Source organism: Phocoena sinus, chromosome 2 (genome assembly GCF_008692025.1).
Source record: "Phocoena sinus isolate mPhoSin1 chromosome 2, mPhoSin1.pri, whole genome shotgun sequence".
NCBI classification, from domain to species: domain Eukaryota; kingdom Metazoa; phylum Chordata; class Mammalia; order Artiodactyla; family Phocoenidae; genus Phocoena; species Phocoena sinus.
Genome location: NC_045764.1, coordinates 43831200 through 43855635, shown reverse-complemented (window position 1 = coordinate 43855635; position 24436 = coordinate 43831200). Strand labels below are relative to the sequence as shown.

Sequence of the window (24436 nt, the reverse complement as noted above, 5' to 3'; positions counted from 1 at the left end):
GGAAGACGGAGACAGGCCACAAAGGACCTTCAGTGTCCTTGCTGAGTGGCTCTGTTGGGCTTTGGCTACAGCCAACTGGGGTGATTCTAAACACATGGGATGACCTGGGGATGGAGAGCTCAATGCACTGTATGTGGAAACTCGTCCCACCACCTGGGCCACTAAGGATGGAAATGAAACTCCTACCCTCATCATGAAGCCCAAAGGTGACAAAAACATTGCTTCTAGACAGTAACCATGGAAACCTCTCATTGCTATGGATGGCCCACCACCAGAACAGCTCCTTGTTCTATGGCATAGAGTGCCCCCCTCTCTCCTCCCCTCCTGCCACTTCACTACATTGCCCCAGGCCAGGGCTCCGGTCCCCAGGAAGAGCTATAACTTGGCTCTCCAAGGTTCACCCTGATCTTGGTGGGTGCCAAGGCAAAGAGCCCTGGAGAGGAGAAAACGAAAGGATGGGGATAAAGATGGGAAAAGATGATGACATCCGGCAGTGCTGGTGAGAGACAGGCAGGCTGGGGCAGACTGTCAGTGTCATTGGGGATGCTATTAAGGGCATTCATGAGGCAGCATGCATGTCTGGAGTCCCATCTGACTGGCATCATTCATTCCTGTTCCTGTTCGATTCATTCTGGAAGGGAAGCCTTAATTAGGCATGAAGAGATTTATCAAACAGCAGCCCCTTGGAGCTGGTAGTCTCTTTGCCATCTGGACGGATGGTTTCTACCTTGTGACAACAGCAGCGGGAATGATTTATGAGGTCCCACAGCTCCACCCCCTGGGCCTGGTAAAACCTGAATGGCTTTTGTCCTCTCTAAAAAAGAGCGAGATTTTGCCTGTGCCGATGGGCTCATGAGCGGGGGTTCACAGTAAGGTTTGCCCGACTCTGTGAAGTTGATGCCCAGACCCGTGGCAGCCAGGAACTTGCCTAGGCTCAGTTTTCAATTCACAGTGACCCAGCTGCAAGGATGAACAGAAAAAGCCCTGGAGTGGGGACCAGAAGACCTGGATGCAAATTCTTTTGGTGAGCTATGGGGCTTCATGTGTTTTTTGCCTCAGTCTTATGACTTATACAATGGGGATAATGATTTCTGCATCTTCCTAACTCACGTGATTCTCTGGAAGTTCCTGTGACACTACTATAAGACACAGAATGACTTTCTTAATTATACAACCCTTGATAGGCATTGAGGATTTAATCCAACAAACATTTATTGAGCAATTGCTGTGTGCTATGCACCACCCCTGGTGCTGTGATGGACATGGATGAATAAAACACAGTCCCTGCCCTTGGCGAGCTTACAATCTAAGAACGGTCATAAGACAAGTGCACAATAGCTATAATACAAGGCAGAATATGGTAAGTGCCATGAGAAAGGTACAAATAAAGTGCTACGGTGGTTCAGCGGAGGGAGAGATCCCAGTGGTTGGTAGATCGGGAGGGGGCTTCATGAAAGATGTGGTTTCTGCATGGGCCTTGAAAGAACCAGGAGAGAGTGTTTCAGGGGATGAGAACAGCAAGACCAAAGGCACAGAGACAGGAAAACCGGGCACCCCTTCCAGGAATGACGGCTACTCTAGATGGACTGGTACAAGGTGTAAAGGAAGGATGGGGCTTTACTGGATGGTCTGTAATGTCAGGACGAAGACTTGCACATTATTTTAAAAGTTTGTGAATGGCTGGAGATAAAAAAGAAAAATCTCTATGAATGTTTAGGATGGACTGGAGAACACGCAAGTGTGCCCAGAGGAAATCTGGGAGAGGAAAGGAGACTGCTGCTGAAATTGAGAGACCAGAAGACAAGGATAGTGCAAGAGTAGCAAGGGAATGCATGGAGAAGACATGAAGATGACTTTAGGGTCTCAGAATTGGGGGGTTGAGAGGATCATGGGTCTTCTAACAGTGAAAGGAGAGATTGTAGAGGAAGGGGAGGCAGAGATGATACACTTGTCTTCAGAGATGTTGAGTTTCTGGCGCTGCCGGAGCAGATGGGGTGAATGACCAACGAGCAGTGTGCAGTCGAGCCTGGAGCTCAGGGGAGGCGCTAGGCTGCCGGAAGTGTAGGACGCCTCCGAAGGAAGGCGGGAGGTTGCTGATGAGACTGTGCAGGGATGTGATGAAAGGGGGCCAAGGAGAGGACGCCAAGGCGGGGAAGATCTAAGTGTGGGGTAAGAAGGAGAGAGGGAAATAATGGTCGGATCTACCTCAGCTACTTTTTAGATTAAGGTAAGGGTGTCAATAAATAAATCATAAATACATAAATAAATAAATACATAAATAAACAACAAAGGGGCGTTGGCAAAGGAGAAGAGTCACGAGAACGTGGCTTCCTGGGCACCAAGGGGACAGCGAACGTCCAGGAGGAGTCAGTGTAGAGCCAAGCAGTGCAAAAAGCTTGGTGATGAGAAAGGGCTTTTGACGTGGCAGCTGAGCCTCTGGTCCCAGGAGCATGGGGGCCACGAGGGGGTCGAGAGGAAAGGCGGTGCCAGCACCAGAAAGCCCCCCACCCCCAGGCCTGGTGGTGAAGGGACGAGCCACAGCAGCCAGGACGGGTGGAATGAGTGTCTGTTGGTGGAAAGAGAGGACAGAGGCAGCAGAGTGGCTGAGGACCGGTGAGAGGATGAATGTCGTTTCCCCAGAAGTGGGAGGAAGGAAGTGAAAGGGGAGGGGAGAGATCAAGAGATTTTGAGGAGAGACTGCATTTCAGATGATCCCACCTCTTCACTGAAGGAGGAGGCTGACGGTAGGGGTCATTTGGGGGTTTGAGGCAAATGGAGAAGATCTGAGGGGCTTCAGGGTGGGTGATGATGGGGTGACTGGGAATTGACTGATGGTCAAAAGGAGGTTGGCTGATGGAGCACCTGCTCCCGGAGGCCTGTGGCCACTGTTATTACAAGGCAGCAGATCAGGGTACCGGGTACCAGGTACAGGCCGGGACTCCGTGGGGCTGCCCCAGACTAGCTGGGCTGCGTCAGAGGCTACAGAGGAACCTCAGGCAAGTTGAGCTCTAAATAGGAGAAAAGGACAGGCTGCCTCCTGATCATGGTGCCCAGATGGAGAGGGCGAGAGGGGAAGGGAAGCCGAGGTCTCTGGAACTCACGCCATCACAGGGCCAAAGTGTTTTGGCAGTACAGGATGTGCGGGTTGGGAATGGTGATGTGTGGATTGTCTTGGGTCCCCAGACTTCTCTGGAGAGAACCCAGAGGCAGGTTTTAAGAGTTCCTTCCCTTTCCACTCCATCAATTTCAGTTTAAGGAACAAAGACCAAGAAGAGACAGAAAGAAAACCGTGTTTTCCAAAGAGCTCTGGCCCCTTTACTCCCCTGCAGGTGGGCACTGGCAGGTACGTGGGATGCAGGGCCAACTCCAAGACCTGACATCGGGTTCCTCTCTGCACTCACCACTGGAACCTTCTGGAACCCAAGGCCTTAGCTAATCCACTGAGGCCCCACTGGCAATTTTGCCTGTTCCCCAGGGCACTGCGAGCTTCAACAACGAAATGTCTTCCAAGGCCTCTGAGATTCTCAAGATGAAAGGCCCTGGAGAAGTGTAAAATGTGATACTAATTATTTCCACTTCTTGTGAGAAGTCCAAACCACTCTGTCCCCATAGAGCCAGTTAGGGCTGTTGCTTTTTTAAATATTAATTTTCTAATGCAAATCCAAATCTCAGACTTTCAAGCGGTCAACAAGAAGAACAACAAGGGAGGACACACAGAGACATAGTATCGTGATCTTGGTTTGGAACTGGAGCGTCCGCGTGCGAGGGTTAATAGGTTCTGAGCACCCTTCCACTGTCTCCACTGGCTTCCCGTCAGGCATTAATTTAGAGCAAATGTCCTGCTTGAATTGCCATTGATTAATTATGTCGTCTCATATGCTTGGGAGCGGATCTTGATCCCTTTTCTTAACCCCCTTCATCTTCAATATAATGTTTTTTGACTTATCTTTCAAATATATTTTAAAACACCGTCATTTATCAGGCAAGGGAATGAATCTAACAAATCAAGCTGGCTAATGGCTTGTCTATATGTGACAGACATTCCAGCCCCTAAATTATCGCATCAAGCCCAGGTTTCCCTGGGGAGACTATGTCCAGTATTTGGATACTACATTTGGCTTTGGGTTTTGAAAAAAGTCCTTAACTCTTAATCTTAATAGGGGGAAAAGGATTTTTGCCAAATTCTAAATCACTGCCACCTGTGAAAAGAAGGAGGTGGGGGATGGACATTGGAACCTCTCCCCACAGAGCTGAAAACCTCAGTGTTGGAGCTCAGTGCCGGCAAGTGCTGGCAAGTGTGACGATCAGGGTAGGAAAGTGACAAGAAAGTGACATTGACACAGCAGTCTGGCTGCAGAGACACCCCCCCCCCCCGCCCCGGAGTGCAGGATGCAGAAAGCAAACACAGTGGCTGTAGAGAAATGGAGCTCGATGCTTAGCATTTTTCCACACTCTGGGGCCTCACACTCTGGGGCTCCTGAGGCACCCAGGAAGGCAATCATATATATTTTAAAGGGATGACATTTATCTTTGCGGTACCCTTTCAAGCTTTTGCGGCGGCTTCCCTGGAGGCAGAAGGGAATAGCACAGTCCTTCCTGTGACATTCTAACAGAGCAGGAAGGAGGCTAACCCGGAGGATGAAAGCCCAGGGTCCCTTCCTCTTTGACAACTCAAGTGGCTTTAAAGAACAACCACCACATGTGGGACACGCTTTTGCCTTATTCGGGGCTGGAGTGCTGACTCTTAGTAGGAAGCTGCGATTTTTCAAAAACACGATTTGGAACACCCTAGCAATTTAGTGTCATCTGCCTGCTTGGTCCCAGGTTCTTGGGGGTTCTTGCAAAGCCAGAATAGGACCTGTCCACTGTCTTCTCCAGCCTTCTCTCCAGAGCTATGGAGGCTGGTCTGGGACAGGTGGGTCAACTGTGGTTCGTCCTATGGGCAGTTCAACTCTAGGTTCATGGAACCAAGTCCTCAGCTCTGACGTGGCCTCTGCTCCTTTTGGTGACCTTGTGCTCCTTGGCTGGGCTGAATGTTCCAACCTCCCTCTTCCTGGGAACAGCACCATTTTAGACTTGGGTCAAGTTGTCCCCTCTGGTGTTGGCTCACCCAGAATCCACATTTCTCAGAGGCTCGGGGCAGCTGCCAACAAGTGGTTCTCCAATCATCCATGAGCCCAAAGATCCCTCCAACTTGGGAGGCAGTCATCCAGTCATGGGACTGACATCTCTTCCTGTCAAGTCCTTCTGCCCCCAAAGATGCTCTGAGTCTCAATCTGATCCAGGTGGGTTCTCCACACCTTCTTCCTGTGGCTTATCTGCCTAATGCTAGATGAACACCACACAGTTATAAATACTCAGGTCAATATATATATGCAGGTATAGATATATATATTCTGGTCACTGTTTTACACTTGAACAAAGAAAACCACGAGCCTGCTTGTTCTAGAGTTTGTGCCACCCCGACTCCCATCTGCCTGTGGTGTAGCTGGCAGGAAATGTGAGCCACTGAGTCCCACAGGGCGCTCACCTTACGTGGCCCCGTCGCACTGGCCGACAGTCAGTTTCAAAGCCCCCTGCTCGTGCAGGTTCTTCAGGGCCTTGAACTCCAAGGGCATGGTATGGGACCGGCCTGGGAAGTGTAGCCGTACTTGAGCTGTCGTAATAGTGGTACTTGACGGGGTTCTGGTTCTGATCTAGCGGAAAGGGCCAGAAGCCATAGAGGTAGATCTGGTTGCAGAAACGCGTGGCCAGGGTATACATCAAGAGGCCCGTGGTGGGTCTTTTGATGTGAACTTTGTTAGTCAGCCAGTATCTGGGGAAAAAAAAAAGAAAAAGAAAGTGAAACAAAGAAACAAAAAAGAAACCTGAGTTTGCGAATTATCCTTTCCAGGAAGGGGAAGATTTTGTCCTGGGCCACAGCCTGCCGCCTGCTGAGGACATGAGGTTCGGAGATGAAAGGGGCTTGCCCAGGTTCACCTGGGTAGAAAGGGCATGACCTTGACTTGAGCTCAGGCTGGTTGAAACCTAAAGCAGGGTCTGGCAAACTTTTTTCTGTAAAGGGCCAGGTGGCAACAATGGCTTGGCTTTGCGGCCATACTCCTGGCCTCTGCCATTGTAGCCCGAGAGCGCCACGGGACAACACACACGGGTGTGGCTGCGCCATAGTTTGCCAACCCTGATAAAGGGCCGCCTCTTGCCTGGTGCCCACTGCCTATTGCCACACCTGACTTTGGCAGGGGTTGACCTCCTTGCCTCCTAAGCATCACAGATTTCTTTCCCATCCCTGCCCACAGGCCCCACACCCCACCCCCTTCCGCCTCTGATGCAGGCTGCCCATCTCTCAGCATACGTGGCTTCCCTGGAGGGCAGAGGGAGCAGCAAACAGCGGCCTTCCCTGTGAGGCTGGGTTCTGCAAAGGAATCTGTCGGAAGTATGAGAGGAAACACGGGGCGGGGGCAGGGCGGGGAGAGCAGAGCTTTAGGCTAAGGGCTTCCTGTGTTGAGTGAGGTACATAGAGGGCCTTGGTTTACCTTAATCGAGAAAGAAGTGAGGAAGAAACCATCTTCATTTCACAGGCTAAGCAACAGAGGTTGAGAGGCGGTTTCAGTGACAGTTCTGTCTACAACTACCGGTGTGCCTTTGAGCAAGTTGCTTCTTCCCTGCTGGACCCCACTTTTTCACATTTATGCAACGATGGGGCACAGACCAAGGGATTGCCAAGACAGCCTCCAAGTTCCACCACAATCCAGAAGTGTCTTCAGAAGTGGGAAAATAGACACTCTCTTTGCCATCATTTTTTATTTTCCATCATGGTTTTTCTACCTGCTTGGATTTAGAACCCACTGGGACGCAGTGGTCCAACCTCTTTATTTCTAGTAAAACCTTCCACGTACCCAATGCTGAATCCTTTTAGATGTAATGTGTATGCCTTGGTGGAAAGCCGTATTTCCCTATCACAAAGTCCTTACTACTGTGTCTCCACCGGACAGTGTCCGTGGTTTTCTGTACTCAAACACACTCTGTGGGCCCCCATCCCACGAGCTCCCATTTGCTGCTGTGAAAAACACCCACCCCCCGTCGGAAGCACAGGCCAACGACGTTCCCCGCGGCACAGTGATGCCCAAGACTATAAAGTCACACGTGTCAGTGAAATTCATGCCGGAAGGTAAAACGATGCTGGACAGAATGCTTATGTATTGCTGAAAGTTACAAGTGTTTTACGTTATTAACAGTGCTTCTAGCTCAAAGTTTGGGGGCAGCTTCTCTAGAAGCCCAAGTACACCCTTTTGCAAGAGGCTCCTTCTGCAGCTCCAAAATAGGAACCCCCGAACATTTCAGAGACTCAAGCTTAAATCCTTTAGCTTTTGGGGGAGGCAATTAGCCTTTGTATCAGACAAGGTTATAGATTCCTAATAACCCATATATTTCAGTCAATCATATACTATTGGATATAATAAAACTTATTTCAAGGCTCCCTCACACCCCATCCTGTCTGTCAGGCCAGGGTGATCTGAACTTCCCCCCTAACATTGATGATGGAGTCTGTGGTCCCCAACGGCCGGAATCAGAGTGACCGTGATTCTTCTGGGCTCTGCATGTGGCCCACTTTCACAACGGCTCTTGTTTCATAAGCCTGTCAGTTGAAGGCCCCTTCCTTTGTACCCTATCCTTTTTCATCTTGTCTGAGCCAAGAAACTTCCCTGAAGCTGAATTTTCCAACCTGGAATCAGACAGAGAGGCAGAGGCAGAGGACAGAAGAATGGCTCTAGTAACTGCAAACACAATACAAAAAATAATAGGAAAAGAGTTGGCGGACATACCACAGAACTTCATCATTTCTGTCCTGCATGGTTGAGAAGTTTCATCCCAGCTGATACGTAGGAGGCATGGTGCTGGCTCAGGGGGGTGCTTGATGCTGAGACTGGGGCTTATTAGATAGGGAGCCCTTCCTTAGACTACCTCAATACTCTATACGCTCAGTGGGGTTGAGCTGAGCTTGGGAGGACCCTGGGGGTTGAAGGCAGGAAGAGTGCATGGAGGAGAAGAATTCAGAAGAGCAGCAGCTGACACCTCGGCTTAACTACATCTAATCATGGAGAGCTCACCCCCTCTTGAGCTACTCCATTGCACTTTCAGCTTTAACTTAATGGTTCACAACCTAGGCTGCCCCTGCCTGGAGCTTTAAGAGGACCCATCCTGGGTCCCACATCCAGATGCAGCCTGGACGCTGGGATTTTTAAAACCTCCCCCAGTAATTTAAATGTGCAGCCAAGGCTAAGAAGCCCTGCTCTAACTGGTAGGTGGTTCTGCCAAAAGAACCTAAGAACGAGACTTATTTAGAGAAAAGAGGGGGAAAAAGTAAGCACAAGGGATAGTCATCGAGTTTTAAAGACAGCTGGGCCTGGAGAACTCATCTAGCTCAGCGGTCTGGCAGGGGATATAGCTGAGCGAGCTGGGAGTTGGGACGTGTGTGTAAGGAAAACTGACACTGGCCTCTGTGTTGCCAAGGCAATAGGGAGTGGGGGGGACTGTGGCATCTAAAGGGGTAGCTGGTTTTATTGTTGTCTTGTACGGTCATGTAAAATTTTCTGATTTTTTCAAAGGTATCAGAAATCTGGATTTTAACACAAATTCTCCAAATTTTTAAATGTTGGCAACTACTTAAAAAAATTGTTTTTAAAATCTGGTGAGTCCCTATTGGGTGAGTTAACAGACCATATCTATGGGTAATCCACGGTTCTCCTGGATTGAACTTGTCCTCTTCTTTCAATTTACAGAGGAAAAAGTGAGAATCCAGGGTGACTTGCCAGAGAAGAGGCAAACCTCTCACACAGCTGGTCAGATAGAGCTTGGATAAAATGCAGCCTCCCCACTCCTGGTTCTTGGGCTTTTTTCACTCCATAGTGATTCTGGGGGGTGGGGGCGTTGTCGGGGTTGGGGATGAGCTGGCTGCAGCTGCTGTTGACACTATCCAGGGACACATGAGCCACGGGCTGTGTCCCCTCATGAGACCATCTCAAAGACTGTTCACTCCCTGAGAAATTCAAGCCCTAACAACGGCCACATGACAGATTAGGGATTTGCGGTTTGCTTATTTTCTGATTGTAAGGCCTTAGCAGAGTAAGGCTTTCAGAAGTAAATTTCTTTTCAAGCCATTGCTGCTCTGCCCAGAGAGAGGCAGTGAAGCATTGAATCAGTGGGGAAACGTCCAAGTAGCTCATAGGTGGGTCTGAGTTTACCCAGACAAGTGCAGTGCCCTCCCCGTAGATGTGCCTTTCCCCTACATGTCCTCTTGGTGAACTCTCTTTTTTTTTTTCCCCTCAAACTGAGCACGTGAATCACGTCTTCCTGGAAATGCTCCCTTTGTTCCACTCTCTTCTCAGCTCAAACTGAATTAGTCATTCCCCCCTTATTATTATGAGTTTTGTTTCCATGGATCCTATTGTGCTTATCAACCCGAGCTGATCCTTCATTACCCTATGGGTTGGACTCCCACTTGAAACTGTACTGCGATCTCCCCAAGAGCAGAGGCCATGCCTTACACTCCTTTGTGGGGTCATCAGAGGCACCTGGCTCAGTGTGTGGTGCAGCCAAGGCACTATGGCCGAGACGGCATCGCTCAACCAATCCTCCATGGGCTTGCCTATATCTCTCAGCATCCCTTGTAAATGAGCTGGAGTCACATGACCAGTTCTGGCCAATAGACTGCAATAGGAAATGGTCCCTGCTGGACCAACTGTTCCCCAAGAGCTTACTCCTGCCTTGGAGAACCTCAGTGCCTCCTGGAAAGATGATGTCAGCCTAAGATGAAAGAAGCCTAAATCCTAGAATCACTGGTTGGAAGACAGCTCCAACTAACCTACATCCCACTTTGCGAGGATGAGAGATAAACTTCTGTTGTGCTAAATCACAAGGGTTTCAGGGGTTGTTATTGTAACATAAACTAGAATTGATTATCCTGGCTTCCATGGCGCTCGGCAACTTAGGACTTAAATGGAATTGAAAAATGGGAAGAAGTAGAAAAGGAGAGAGGGGGAAGCTAGCAGTGCATGCAGCTTTGTGACTCTGGCCAGCTAAGACAGGAATAGAAACACCCAGCCTCTCAGATCTGCTGCCCAGAATCGCTCACTGGGAAAGGTGTTAACAGCAAAAGAGGCTCCGGAATGAATTGAGAGCTCAGTGGCAGGGAGGGACCCTCTCATTTCCGATTCTGCCTCTGTGGGTAAACAAGAGCTCCTGAGTGAGGTCTGACAGGGACACGGGGACACCGTTTAATGAGCAGCTTGTTCTAGAAGCTGACAGTTATGCGGGAACAAATCACTCTCCATTTCCTTTATCGCTCCTCAGTCGCCCTGGCCAATTTAGAGACTGTGTGCATGGCCGACTTGTAGACGATTTCTTTCCTTGAGATAACAGCTGGGTGTTAAAACACAAACTAATTAATTTTGCCTTCCTAAACGAGGTTAGCTGGGTGCATCCAGGATGCTGTATTGACAATGCACCTTTAATATCCCAGTCTGGAGGCTTTAATTAGAAGGCAAAGTCATCTCCAAAAAGGCAGTAATCATTTTTCAAATTCGTTACCCCAATTGCCAAGACAATTAAGTGGCATATTTTATGAGCATGGACGGAAATAAATGAAGATTGCCAAAATCATCACCAAAGCACACTTGTCCTTCTCCCTGGATTCCTGTGCTCGGTATGTGGCAAGCATGGTGGCTGCCATGGTTGGAAAAAGTGACCAAAGGGGCTTTCTCTAAGAAGCTGAAAGCACTTTGTGGGATATAGCTCATATCATCCTTAAGGAACAGGAATGCCTCACAGGTGGTCATCGAGGGATACTTGGTGATGCTTTGCACAGGATCACCAGCAAAGCCAGAAACAGGGCTCTCAGACTCCTGTTCTCTCATCATCTACATCACCAGCCCGGTCTCTGGTCCAGGGGCCTCAAAGCTCATGGCTGTCTTTCCTTGGGAGCACCTTAGAGCTCTGGTGTCTTGGGGGGCATCTCAGGATGTAGCTTCCCAGCTTTGTGGAACTGGAGATCGGGGGGGTTGTTTCAGAATTTGGGGCTGGTGTGCAGAGCTGGTTAAGCCCTGGGGATGCTTGAGGCTGATTCCTGGTCCCCAGGCCTCCATGCTTACCCAAGCCAGTGCTCTCATTCAAGTAAGCCAGGCTAGCCTCAAGTATTACCATGCCACCAAAAGCTCGCCCATGACTCCTGGGGTCCACAGGATAACATCCAGCAGCCTCAGCCCAACCTGTGCAGCCCTTGAGATTTGGGCCTGAAATCCCTCCTACCACCTGGCATGCACAGCCACACTGCCACCAGGAACTTCTGGTCTCTTCCAGGACACCACCACCTCCTACTTCTCCTGGCTGGCAACTCCTTCTCAGCTTCCCTGAAGGAAGCCTTCTAGGACCTGCCTGGATGGTTTTGTGTACTGTATGTTGTTCTTTTCCTATCCTAGCACTGATCATGCTATGCTGTAACGATTTGTTTACTTGTCTTCCTCCTCCCCTACAATTTAAACTTCTATGAGCAAGTGGGTTGACTTCTTGCTTCCATGTAACCCCAGATCCGAGCATAGCTCACCCATAGAGTGGGTGCTTCACAGATCTCTGTTTAATGAAGCAGTGAGTAAAGATTAGCAAGTAAGGGTTAATGTCTCCCTTTGGGGGCACTGGCAGGAGAGGTGGAAGGAGCCTGGCCTCACCCTAAACCCTTCTAGGCAGCCACTGGGTTCTCACATGTGAAAGGTGGGCTAACAGCATCCTAGACAGTATGTTGCCAAAAGAAAGAAGGAAAAACCATGATGCCGGTTACTTAAGGCGTTCCTCCTGCTACACGTGGGGGTGGCCCCAGGGAGTCTAGAGACTGCAGCTCCCACACAGGTATCGCTTCTGTCGCTAGAGGCCCTGCAGGGACCCAGCAAGACCATTTCTTGGGGGTTTAAACCTTCTGGCTAGATTCTGGAATCTAAACTGAGGCCACTACAAATAGAAAAAAAAAGTTATATTTAACCTCATTCATAATTAAAGGAAAATTCAATTTCACACAACGAGATGCCATTTTTCACGGGATTGGCAGAGATAATAGTTGTTGATAACACACCATGTTGGGGAGGTTATGTGAAAATAGGTATTTTCAATAATCATAGGTGGGAGTGTAAATTGGTAAATACCTCTGTGGTGGGCAATTTGGCAATCTCTATGAAAACTAGCAATGCTTATAGCATACATCCATCTCTCTTTTTTAGCAATGGCACATCTAAAAAGCAAGACTACATATATACATATGTGTGTAGATGCCAGTCCAGGACAATTGCTGTAATACTGATCATACGAGCAGAAGACTGGAAAAGCTTGCGATGCCCACTGATGCCTTCTGCTAACAGAAATTATGGTCCAGACATGGTGGAGTGTAAGGCAGCTGTGAAGGAGAATGAGGTGTTGCATGTCGATATGGAATAATTTCCAGAATTTAGCAAAGTGCAGTACTTAAAACATGCTCCCTTAGGTGTGAAAGTGGATATTTCTGGAAGGATACACATAGAAAAACCAGTTTAATAGGCTGCTTCTGTGGAGGAGGGCTCACTTTTCACTTGAAATTCTTCCATACTATTTGGCTTTTTCTTTTGACTATGTCCATTGCTATTTAAAAAAAAAATGGAGACAATCCATTAAAAATGACCAATGCCATCTGTGCTTTAACACCCCAGACCTTCCTCCCTTTCTGTAGGTAACACCACTATGCAATGCACTTCCACACTCCGTGTCCACTGGAGGAGACTGGGCCTCAACTCCTGTGACCAGCCCTGGAGACTTGCTCTGTGGACTCTGATAGGCATGTCTGGGAGGGGCCCCCTCCAGGCTTAGCTGGTCTCTCCCCTGCCTCCCTGCACCCTGCTTCCTCTCTCACCCCGGACCTGCCCTCCGGCCTCAGGTTCTGCTCCCCTCTGACAGGCAGCAAGGTCTACTTTGCTGAGCTGCTGCTCCAGCCCTGGCAGTGGTGCCCGCTGGATCAGTGCCTTTTGAGGGCCTAGGCTCAGCACTCCTGATGCCTAATTAAGCATGAATTCACCGGCCTTCTGTGCACTAGGCTTGTGGGCTGGGCGGCTGGTTACACAGGCCAGCCAGCGAGCTGCTTTCCTGCCCAAGGGCAGCCCTCTCTGTAGGTCCCAGCCTTCCCCATTGTGGTAACTGAATTAGAGCCATTCACTACCAGCTGCTGACCAGAGCTTCCCACTTCCTGCCGCCAAATTCAATTGCCTGGGTGTCCTTCCCCTCCATTGCTCACGCCCCTTGCCAACAGCCAGCCAGGGCACTGTGCCACCTTGAGGGCCGGCAGAGCCAGAAGCTCCTGGAAGCCAGGTTGGGTCAGGGGCAGTGAGTGTCAAAGGGCAGGCCTTCTGCTCAGTGTCTCTGACTCACGCTGCCCACTTCCCTGTAATATCCAGGACCGATAACTGCCACAGATGGCAGGAATCTTGAGAGTACATGGTGGGTAGAGATTCTCCTAGCACAGGTGCGTTGAATCAAAGGCTCTCTGTGTGTGGCGGGGTGGGGGGGGGGCGCGGGTACTATCTAGCCCAACTGTTAAAGGCTGAATTGCATCCCCTCGAAACTCATATGTTGAAGTCATAACTTCCAGTACTTCAGAATGTGACCATTGGAGATAAGGGTCTTTACAGAGACAACCAAGTTAAAATGAGGCTACTAGAGTGAGTTCTAATCCAATATAACTGATGTCCTTAAATCTGGAGACAGACAGGGAGAATGATGAAGATGGCCATCTACGAGCCAAAGAGAGATGCCTGGAAGAGATTCTTCCCTCAGAGGCCCCAGAAGGATTTCTAGCCTCCAGAACTGTAGGGCAATACATTTCTGTTCTTTAGGCCACCCAGCCTGTGGTACTTTTTTACAGCAGCCCTAGCAAACTAACACCCTAACTGTATAATACATATTTCCCTCTCCACAGCCCAGTAAGGGGCATCTCTTGCTGTCTGGACATCTCCAAGAATGCAGAATTCGTCCATTCCTAAGAGGCAACTATACTCATTTCAGATGATCTTTATATGTTGGAATGTTCTTCCCAGTGTCCAGAGGAAACCAGACTTACTCTAGATCCTTTTCCCGACCCTAGTTCATACGTGGAGACTCACAGCCCAAATCTGCGAGCCCTTCAAGGGCAGGAGCCTTGATTTATTGATTTTTGTGTTCTCCCAGCACAGGCCTGGAACACTTGAGGTGCCTGCAAGTATTTGCTGAATAAGAAAGATTGCTCTCATACTCCTTGGAGACTTCTCTTCCCAAATCCTTTCAACTTTTGAATTTCTTTGCCACTGTGGCCCCTCTCCAGCCTGGTACCCAAAACGGAATGTGATTCTCCAACAATCCATCGCTGACCTCCCTGACTCTCCAAGATGTTACCCATCCATCCATTGCTATGGATGTGTATTGCTGAGATCACATTATCCCTTTGAGCAACCACACATCTGCTGATGGTTGGTACTGTTTATCCCTCTTTACCTGTACAACTGTTTGGAACCCAAGTACAGAATCTTGCATTCATTCATATGAAATTTCTTCCTCTTAGATTGGCTCATTGTTTCAGCCTGTCAAGAGAAATTTGGATTCAACTCTAAGGCCCCCAATATTGGGAATTCCCCAAAAGTCACATCACCTGTGAATTTGCTAAGCAGACAATTGATGCCTTCAAGTAAGTCACTGGTAAAAATGGGGACAGTTGGCAGGACAGGGTGCTGGTGGCCTGTTCTTAAAGATCTCCATGAAGTCAACATTAATCTAATCAATTAGTGTCTTTGGGCATCAATGGTCAACAGACAGTGGTCAGTCTATGTGTCAAGGATATGGGAAGGTGGGCGGCAGTGGGAAAAGCAGAGACTTTGAAGCCTTTACATGTGGATTCTAATCCCCCTCTTCCCATCTGAGTGATCTTGGGCAATCCTCTTCACATTCCTGAGCCTGTTTCCTTATGAGTAAACTGGGGATGGAAATAGTATCTATCCTATAAGGTTGTTCTGAGGTGTCCTGACCTTCCCGCTTGTGCTGCTTGGTGGGGAAGCTGCCCTGTGCTTGCGATAACGGTGCTGTGCAGGTGGAGTCTTGACATGCTGCTATCCACTGCGGTCTCCTAACACCACATCTTCAGTGCAGCAGCTCCCAGTCCTCTGAGCTCATAGCACCCCCAAATCCAGAACTGGGTGGGTGTGAATTTCTGCTGCATCTGGTGCATTGCACTAAAGCGAGACAATGTGGTTAAGTTCATGGTTGTGACTCTTACTGGCTGGGTGACCCCATACAAATCACCCAACTTGTCTGGTCATCAAGTTCCTCATTTGTAAGATGAAGACACTAGGGTGCTCAAAGTCAATTCCCACTTGACACTCTGATCAACAAGCACAAGGATTCTAATTTCCTCACACTTGTTATTTTCCACTGTTTTGATAATAGCCATTCTAGTGGGTGTGAAGTTGTAACACATTGTTGTTTTGTCTTATATTTCCCTAGTGATTAGTGATGTTGAGCACCTTTTCATGTGCATATAGGCCACTTGTATATCTACTTTGGAGAGATGTCCGTTCAAGTCCTTTGGCCATTATTGAATTGGGTTGTTTGATTTTTGCTGTTGTTGAGTTATAGGAGGTCTCTATATATTCTGGATATTAATCCCTTATTAGATAATATGATTTGCAAATATTTTCTCCTATTCTATGGGTAGCTTTTTAACTCTCTTGATATATTGTCTTTTTGGCACACGAAGAGTTTTAATTTTGATGAAGTCCATTTTTATCTATTTTGTTGTTTGTTGCTGTTGTTGTTACCTGTGTTTTTGGTGTCATACTTAAGAACCCATTGCCAAACCCAAGGTCATAAGGAGATTCCCTACGCTTTTCTATAAGAGTGAATTTCTTCTAAGTGAATTGTACACTTTAAAATGGTTTCAATGGGCTATACTATCAAAAAACCAAAATAATGAGTGTTGGCCAGGATGTGGATAAATTGAATAACAAGTGTTGGATGAATGTGGAGAAACTGGAACTCTTGTACACTGTTGGTAGATTGTAAAACGGTGCTGCCACTATGGAAAACAGTATGGAGGCTCCTTAAAAAAATTAAAAACAGAACTATGGCATGATCCAACAATTCCATTTCTGAGTGGATATCCAAAAGAATTGAAAGCAGGGTCTCAAAGAGCTATTCACAGACCCATGTTCATAGCAGCACTATTTACAAGAGTCAAGAGGTAAAAGCAACCCAAATGTCCATTGATGGATGAATGGATAAACAAAACATGGCATATACATACAATAGTATATTATTCAGCCTTCAAAAGGAAGGAGATTCTGACACATGCTACAACATGGATGAAACTTGAGGACGTTAAGTGAAACAAGCCAGTCACAAAGAAGCAAAGACTATATTACTTTACTTATACGAGGTATCTAAAGTAGCCAAAATCATAGAAACAGAAGGAGAATGGTGGTTACCAGGGGTTGGATATATGAGGAAGAGGGGACTTGTGTTTAATCAGTACGGAGTTTTGGATTTGCATGAAGAAAAAGTTCTGGAGGGTCTGTTTCACAACAGTGTGAAAATACTTAACACTACTGAACTACACAGTTGAAAATGGTTAAAATGGTAAATTTCATGTGGTGTATATTTTACCACAATAAAAAAGTGTTTATCCTGTCCCACCCCATAAATGGGGTGTTTTTGTTGGACAACAGATTTTTAATGAGGAAATAAGATTATTCTGCAAACTACAACCCATATTGGAACTTTGAGGTAAAGTTCAGGTGAATTTGACTTAGTCCATTGTTCTATAGACTCCTTTATTAAATAGAGCCTAAATAATTTTCCCTCCCAGTGATTTCACCCTCTGGTCCTGCTTCTACCTCTTGAGTCTACAGGACAAGTCTAATCCCTTGGTTGGTGGTTGGTGGCAGCTGCCATGATCACAGTAGTTATGACTGATTGTCTGTCTCCCCTGTGTTGGCACAGGACACACATTCTGTTGTAGGTATTGCTCCCCAGTATAAATAGAGAAAGCAGGGCACAGGAGACAAGCCACCTGGTCAAGGATGTTATACAACCAAGGGAGTAACGGAGCTGGGATGTGAACCCAGGTGTCCCTACCTCCAAAGCTCATGTTCCTGTTGCTAGACCAGATTGCCTCTTAGCCAGATTCCTCCTCGGCCTTATTCTCTATGACCCCTTATTGTTTTCTCAGATGCCTTTGTTCTGCATCCCTCACCAGCTCATTCTTCCTCTTGCACCTGGTGGGAACAGAGGCAAGCCCTTCCTCTCAATACAGACATTGCCCACCTTCTCAGTGATGCCCTACTGGACCCAAACCCTGTAGGGCCCAGTGTCCGCACAGAGGGAGGGGGCCATTGTCAGAAATCCATCCCAAGGCCCCTGAAGCCCTCATTCCTGCCCCCTCCCCTTGCTAAAAGGAGAACCCTTTCCCATCCGTCTCTCCTGCAGTATTTCCTCCCGGGAGTTCCTGCAAAGGAAGATGTTGCAATCTCAAGATTAACAGCCTGTTTGTTTAAAGGGCTTATTACTGGTGCTTAATGCTATTTTGACAGGTGAAAGTGAGTCAATTATAGCTGGAAATAGTTCCAGCTGCATAGTTCCTTCCAGGTGGTTGCCCATTCCCTAGCCAAGGGACCTCTTTTCTCTTTACCAAAGGGCACTTCGTCTCTTTCCCTCATATCCTCTGACCTCCAAACCACATAAAGACTTTCCTCCTTCCAGGAAGGAACAATGTTAAAGGCATGGAGCCTAAATCCATGAGAGGCGGGCTGCTGCAGCATCCCCGCTCCATGAGGGGGTGAAATGGGTGCTAAAGGGAGGCTTGACAGGTCAACCTCCAGGATAAAGAATGCAGCCCTAGCGAGCCTGGGTTCATACAGGTATCACTGTCCTCCATCAGCCACGAATGTGGCTGCCTCTCATTGAATGTCTCTCTAGGTCTTTCTTGAGGGCAATCGGTTCCTGTATTGACACCCATCCTAATTAGACCAGTGCTGGTCACAGGCTTGGGTGCCTCAGGTCGGGGGTCACCTTTATGAAGACAGCAAGAGTCCTTTCTGGGTGGCTCAAAGGACTTCCTAGGGTCACACCAAGTTAGGCTAAGGCCCCAATGAAGATCATTTCAATGTCCCCCAGAAATTGTCTTGTGTCACCAGAGCAGGACTGTGAACTGCCAGGTGGTTGGATGGACCACTGGATTCAGGGCCAAGCTGGCAGTCAGGAGTGTCATGAGATGTATTTGTAACAGGTATCTCACAGTTAATATGCCCAAGAAAAAGCTCTCTTCCTCAACATGCCCAAACACACAGAGACTTCTTCCAGACTCTCCCATCACAGAGAATGGCACCACTATCCACACATCTGCTCCAGCTCTAACTCTGACAGTCATCCTGGATTTCTCTCTTTCTCTCACCCCTTGAGGTCCTTAAATAGAATCCATTAGCAAATCCTGCTGCCTCTACTCCAAATGTTCTAGCAAATCTGACCAAAGTGTTGCATATCTACCACCACTGTCCCAGTCTAAGCCACAGTGATTCCCAACCTGGACTCTTGCAACTGCTTTCCAACAGATATTCCTGCTTTCCTTTTTGCCCCCCTGTGGTTTCTCCTCCACCCAGTGGCTGTCCAAGAATCATTCTCCACACTGCTCTCTGGGTGGGGGCAACAGATTGCTCAGAACTGGCACACACTTGCCAGCCTACTTCTCCAGGAAGGGAGGCTCAGAAAGGCCAGGTGACTTGCAGAGGTCAGACAACGAGTGAGTGGTGGAGCTGGGCCGCAAATGCACCTGGGAAAGGACAACTGCCTCTCGAGCACCCCCCGCACCCCGTGGCTGCTCACCCGCGGACGGCGTGCAGCAGGCGCAGAGAGGGGTATGCAGTACGCACGTTGACGCGGTGCTTCAGGATGAGCTCGTTGACCCACTCGACCCGCTCCTTGCCGCCCCTGGCCATGAAGGCGGGGATCCACAGGATGCTGCCGTTGAGGCTGTGCAGCCGCTGCAGCAGCTTCTCCCGCCACGTGGCATTGACCAAGTCCTCGAAGGCTCGCTGGATGACAGAGGGGTTCATGGTCACCAGGTCTGTCTTGAGCCCCACATCCCGGGCGTACTCCTGCACTGGGGCCAGGTTGCACCTGCCGGAGAAAAAGGCAGCGATGGTCCTTTCGGGGAAGCTGAGGCACTGCTGCTTAGACTTAACTTTATCCATCCTTTATCTCTCCTCGCATCCTTCTCATCCCCAAACAAAGACCTAGGGCATCTTCCTGAATTCACCAGGCCCTCCTGTCATCCCTGTTCTTTCTTCTCCTGACACACATATTGACTGGGCCCTTAGCATATACATAGAACCTTGCTGGGCCCCAGAGTTGTACAATGCCTGCCTGTAAGTCAGCCCTCAGCCCACAAGATGACCATGCTATAGGCAGGTGTGACCTGGTCACATTAGGTGACAGAGTGAGGGCTCTGAAGACACACTCCTGGGTTCAAAATTCAGCTCTGATATTTTCTACCTGTGTGATTCTAGGTAACCCGATCAACCTCTCTGTGCTTTCTGAGAGCTTCCTCCTGGCTAGGGAGAAGCCACAACAGTTTTTTTTAGCTATGATGGACATCACAACAGCATCCCCTCCCAGGGATTAAGGCAGTCCCTAGACACCCAGTACTTAGAACGCTGCTGGACCACAGTGAGAGCCCAGCACATGTTAACTGTTACCATCGTCCTCACGGGGAGGAGCACCGGGTGGGCTTCCTGAGGTGGTGACCATCACAGGAAGTCTGGAAGGATGGCAGAGCAGAAGCCCATCTGTGGATAAGGCACCTCAGAAGAGTGTTTCTCCAGCTTGCAAGAGCAGAAGAATCATCTCAGGCAGTGGTTAAAAATACAGAATCCCGGGCTTCCCTGGTGGCGCAGTGGTTGAGAGTCCGCCTGCCGATGCAGGGGACACGGGTTCGTGCCCCGGTCCGGGAAGATCCCACATGCCGCGGAGCGGCTGGGCCCGTGAGCCATGGCCACTGAGCCTGCGCGTCCGGAGCCTGTGCTCCGCAACGGGAGAGGCCACAACAGTGAGAGGTCCGCGTACCGCAAAAAACAAAAAACAAACAAAAAAACCCCCAGAATCCCTAGGTCCCTCATCTGGAGGTCCAGATTCGGCAGGTGAGCTGAGGAATTGATATTTAGTCTTATAACCAGGCAGTTTAGGAAACATGACGCTATGGCATTTCAGGCCCAATAAATGTATCACGGGGGCCTAGGGGTATGAAGCAGTGTGGGTATTTAGGAGAAGGCAGGTGATTTGCTCTGATGGGGGCATATTGTGTGGAGGAGATGGGGTGAGAGAGGCAAGCAAGGTGAGATAGCAAAGGGTCTGCGTGTCAGGGATGCTGCCACCTGGCAGCCAGTGGGGGTCTGTACACAGTGGCGCCGTGTGACTTTTGTCCTGAAAGACCACACAAGTCGGCCCCATAGACAGGCAGATCTGTGAGAACCATAGAGTAAAGGTCAAAGTACAGCCACACATTGTTCTAAGTGGTTCTCGCCGTGGTGTTTCAGGTCCCTCTTTTCCAAGTGCGTGTGGACCGTTGCGGACGTGAGTCCTGGGAGAGGCAGAGCATGCTGTGGCCGTGCCTCTCAAAGTGCGGTCCACTCATCGGCACAAGGGTATTTGAAATGCAGAGTCTCGGGCCCCACCCCAGACCTGATTACTCTGCATCTTGATAAGCTCAGATGATTCATATGCTGGTTATGTTTGGAGACACTGGGCTAGAGCCTAACGGAAGGACTTCAGAGACCGCCAGCCAAACCGCCCAGGTTACAGATGATGAAACTGAGGCCCAGAAAGGGGAGTGACACACTCCAAGTCACGTGACAAATGGGCAGCAGAGCCAAGACTGGACTCCAGACATCATACCACTCATCTTGCTGTGCAAGTGTCAAAAAAACAAAACAAAGCAAAACACAAAAACTGTTGGTTAGAACCTGCTGTGGCCTCTGGAAATCCTGGGGCCAGGCTGGGTGGAGCACTGAAAACTCAATATGGAAACCAGGTCAGGAAGGCCGCCTTCAACGCTGCCAGGCTCCCCAGGAGGTGATCAGACCCTGCCAGGGTCAGCTTTTGCTCTCTGACCATACCTTTAACGCTCTCCGCAACTACCCTCACCCCTTCTCTGGCTTCCAATCAGACAAACCTGCCACTTCCCTTCTCCTCTCCCTTCTCCCCTCCATCCCCAATTTTTCGACTGGAGAGCTTTGAGAAACAGGACTGAACCACTGGGTACGCCAGGCACAGACAGAACCTGGGAAAGGACAACAAACTAAGACAAGCGTGGCTGCTGGGCTGCCGCAGCTCGTGCATCACCGTGGATGCAGGAGTCAGCACGCCACCTAATCCCATGTCCTGAGGTCCAGGGAGCTCTGTGATAAGGCCGCTTCCCAAAGCCCGGGACAAGGCTCTCTTTGCATCAAGAAAGTCCCGATAGAAACGTGAGATGCGGTTCTGCCAGCGCTGGGGTGCTGTTTGGGATGAAACTCGAGGCTCTGTGTGCCCTACTTTTGACCAGGGGACAGCAAGGCTTTGTTTTTGAGTTGGGTTGGGGGTCAGGTATCAGGGCCGTGAGTAACTGTGTCCAAATGTGTCCCCAGGCGACTGGAAAATGAGAAATGAGAATGAGAGCTCATTCTCTCTTTGGAGAGAATGATGGTCAAGTACAAATACAAGTTTCTCTGTCGCCCCTTCACTTCCCAGATTTTGTCTACAGGAGAATAAAGGAACTAGTAGAGTACACCTTAAAAGAGTTTTCCAAACTTGGGCCAACAACTGGCCAGCCCAGGAGACTTTTTTAACCAACCTTTTGTGCTGGGCTCTATCCAGTGGTCAGCAAACTTTTTCTGCAAAGGGCCAGATAAATATTTTAGGCTTGTGGGCTAAATGCTCGCTCTGTGGCAAATTCTTCAACTCTGTACAACTAATTCAACTCTATATCGCAGTGAGAAAGCAGCCACTGAGGATATGAGAATGAATGGGCATGGCTGTGTTTCAGTAAAACTTTATTGATAAAAACAGGTTATGGGCCATAGTCTGCCTGCCTCTGTTCTAGACCAACGGTTCTCAGTCTTGGCTGTACAAGATCCTTTTTGACCCACGTCCTAGAGAAATGGAAATAAAAACAAAAATAAACAAATGGGACCTAATGAAACTTAAAAGCTTTTGCACAGCAAAGGAAACCATAAACAAGATGAAAAGACAACCCTCAGAATGGGAGAAAATATTTGCAAACGAAGCAACTGACAAAGGATTTATCTCCAAAATATACAAGCAGCTCATGCAGCTCAATACTGAAAAAAAAACAAAGAATCTAATCCAAAAATGGGCAGAAGAACTAAATAGACATTTCTCCAAAGAAGATACACAGACTGCCAACAAACACACGAGAGGATGCTCAACATCACTAATCATTAGAGAAATGCACATCAAAACTACAATGAGGTATCACCTCACACCAGTCAGAATGGCCATCATCAAAAAATCTACAAACGATAAATGCTGGAGAGGGTGTGGAGAAAAGGGCACCCTCTTGCATTGTTGGTGGGAATGTAAACTGATACAGTCACTATGGAGAACAGTATGGAGGTTTCTTTAAAAACTAAAAATAGAACTACCATATGACACAGCAATCCCACTACTGGGCATATACCCTGAGAAAACCATAATTCAAAAAGAGACATATACCACAATGTTCATTGCAGCTCTATTTACAATAGCCAGGACATGGAAGCAGCCCAAGTGTCCATCGACAGAGGAATGGATAAAGAAGATGTGGCACATATATACAATGGAATATTACTCAGCCATAAAAAGAAATTGAGCTATTTGTAGTGAGGTGGATGGAGACTGTCATACAGAGTGAAGTATGTCAGAAAGAGAAAAACAAATACCATATGCTAACACATATATATGGAATATAAAGAAAAAAAAATGGTTCTGAAGAATCTAGGGGCAGGACGGGAATAAAGACGCAGACATAGAGAATGGACTTGAGGACACGGGGAGGGGTAAGTGTAAGCTGGGATGAAGTGAGAGAGTGGCATGGACATAGATACACTACCAAATGTAAAATAGATAGCTAGTGGGAAACAGCCACATAGCACAGGGAGATCAGCTCGGTGCTTTGTGACCACCTAGAGGGGTGGGACAGTGAGGGTGGGAGGGAGATGCAAGAGGGAGGAGATATGGGGATATACGTATATGTATAACTGATTCACTTTGTTTTAAAGCAGAAACTAACACACCATTGTAAAGCAATTATACTCCAATAAAGACATTTAAAAAAAAAAATCTTGGCTGTACACCTGAAGCCCTCAGGCTCCCTGGGCTACATGCCCCCACCACTCAGACGGACTGAATTGGTCTGGGGTGCAGTCTGGACATTGGAACTTTCCAAGGCTACCGAGCAATTCTAATGGACAGTCAAGGTTGAGAAAGGGGACTCACCCAACTAATCTTGTTTCAACCTTTTGGGACAACTGGCAAAGCTCAACTTAAATATGCCTGTCACTTTGTGTCCAGGGAACCTACTGCGGTTACCTGATGACAAAGCTGTGTGTGTCAATCTCCTGCCCGCAGCCGCTGTTCAGCAAGACCCCGGAGTTGCCCACGATGGCACAAGTCCCGAAGTGCTTGTTCTTCAGTGGAGAGGTTCTGGGGAGGAGCTCATAGAGGTTCTGGGACACGTTCATTGTGCTGTCTCGGTCGAAGATGTAATGAATAATATCTCCGGGTTTCAGGGTCCCCTTGAGGACAGAAATGTCCTTTTCAGCATCCAAGAACTTTAAGATTTGCTTCCTACGAAAACCAAACACACATGAGGAAAAAGTCTCCTGTTGCTACCTGCCCTTTGCCAACCCGGCTTTTCCTCTCCCTGGTCACCCTGCAGGGCTGATGCAGTCCAGCACACAGGGGCAGCTAGAGGTCAGATGCCCTCTGAGAATCTCTGGTTACACAGTTTTTAAAGTAAAATCTCCAGTTAGGATCCTCACCTTCCTAGGGGCAGGAATAAAACTTCCCTGGTAATTCTGAGAGGATTTCTATCCTTTTTCTGACCACATCTCATCCCGTCTATGTGCTTGACTGGAGAGTCTCCAATCTCTGGTTCTGGGCAGAGACTGGCAACACGGCCCAGAGGCCGATCTGGTCCTCCTTCTAGGAGATAGGATACCTGCCCTGGGAAATGACTTCATCAGGACTGAATGTGAGCTCATCATGAAGGGCCCTGGAAGGAAGGGTGACCTGCCATCCTGGTTTGCCTAGGAAAGCACGGTTTTAGACTGAAAGCCTTGTACCCCAGGGACAAACTGTACCTGAGTCTTGGGCA

The 24436-nt window shown here is 48.5% G+C and overlaps 1 protein-coding gene across 1 annotated transcript in view; it reads right to left on the bottom strand.

The window, feature by feature from the left end:
- Nucleotides 1-5531: 5531 nt before the first annotated feature.
- The window catches only part of ST8SIA2 (ST8 alpha-N-acetyl-neuraminide alpha-2,8-sialyltransferase 2), a 57030-nt gene continuing 38125 nt past the window's right edge, over nt 5532-24436 (bottom strand). The window contains 5 exon segments of the mRNA XM_032623694.1: nt 5532-5626; nt 5629-5658; nt 5661-5815; nt 18910-19203; nt 23650-23907. Of these exon segments, the coding sequence (XP_032479585.1) occupies nt 5532-5626; nt 5629-5658; nt 5661-5815; nt 18910-19203; nt 23650-23907 (832 nt within the window).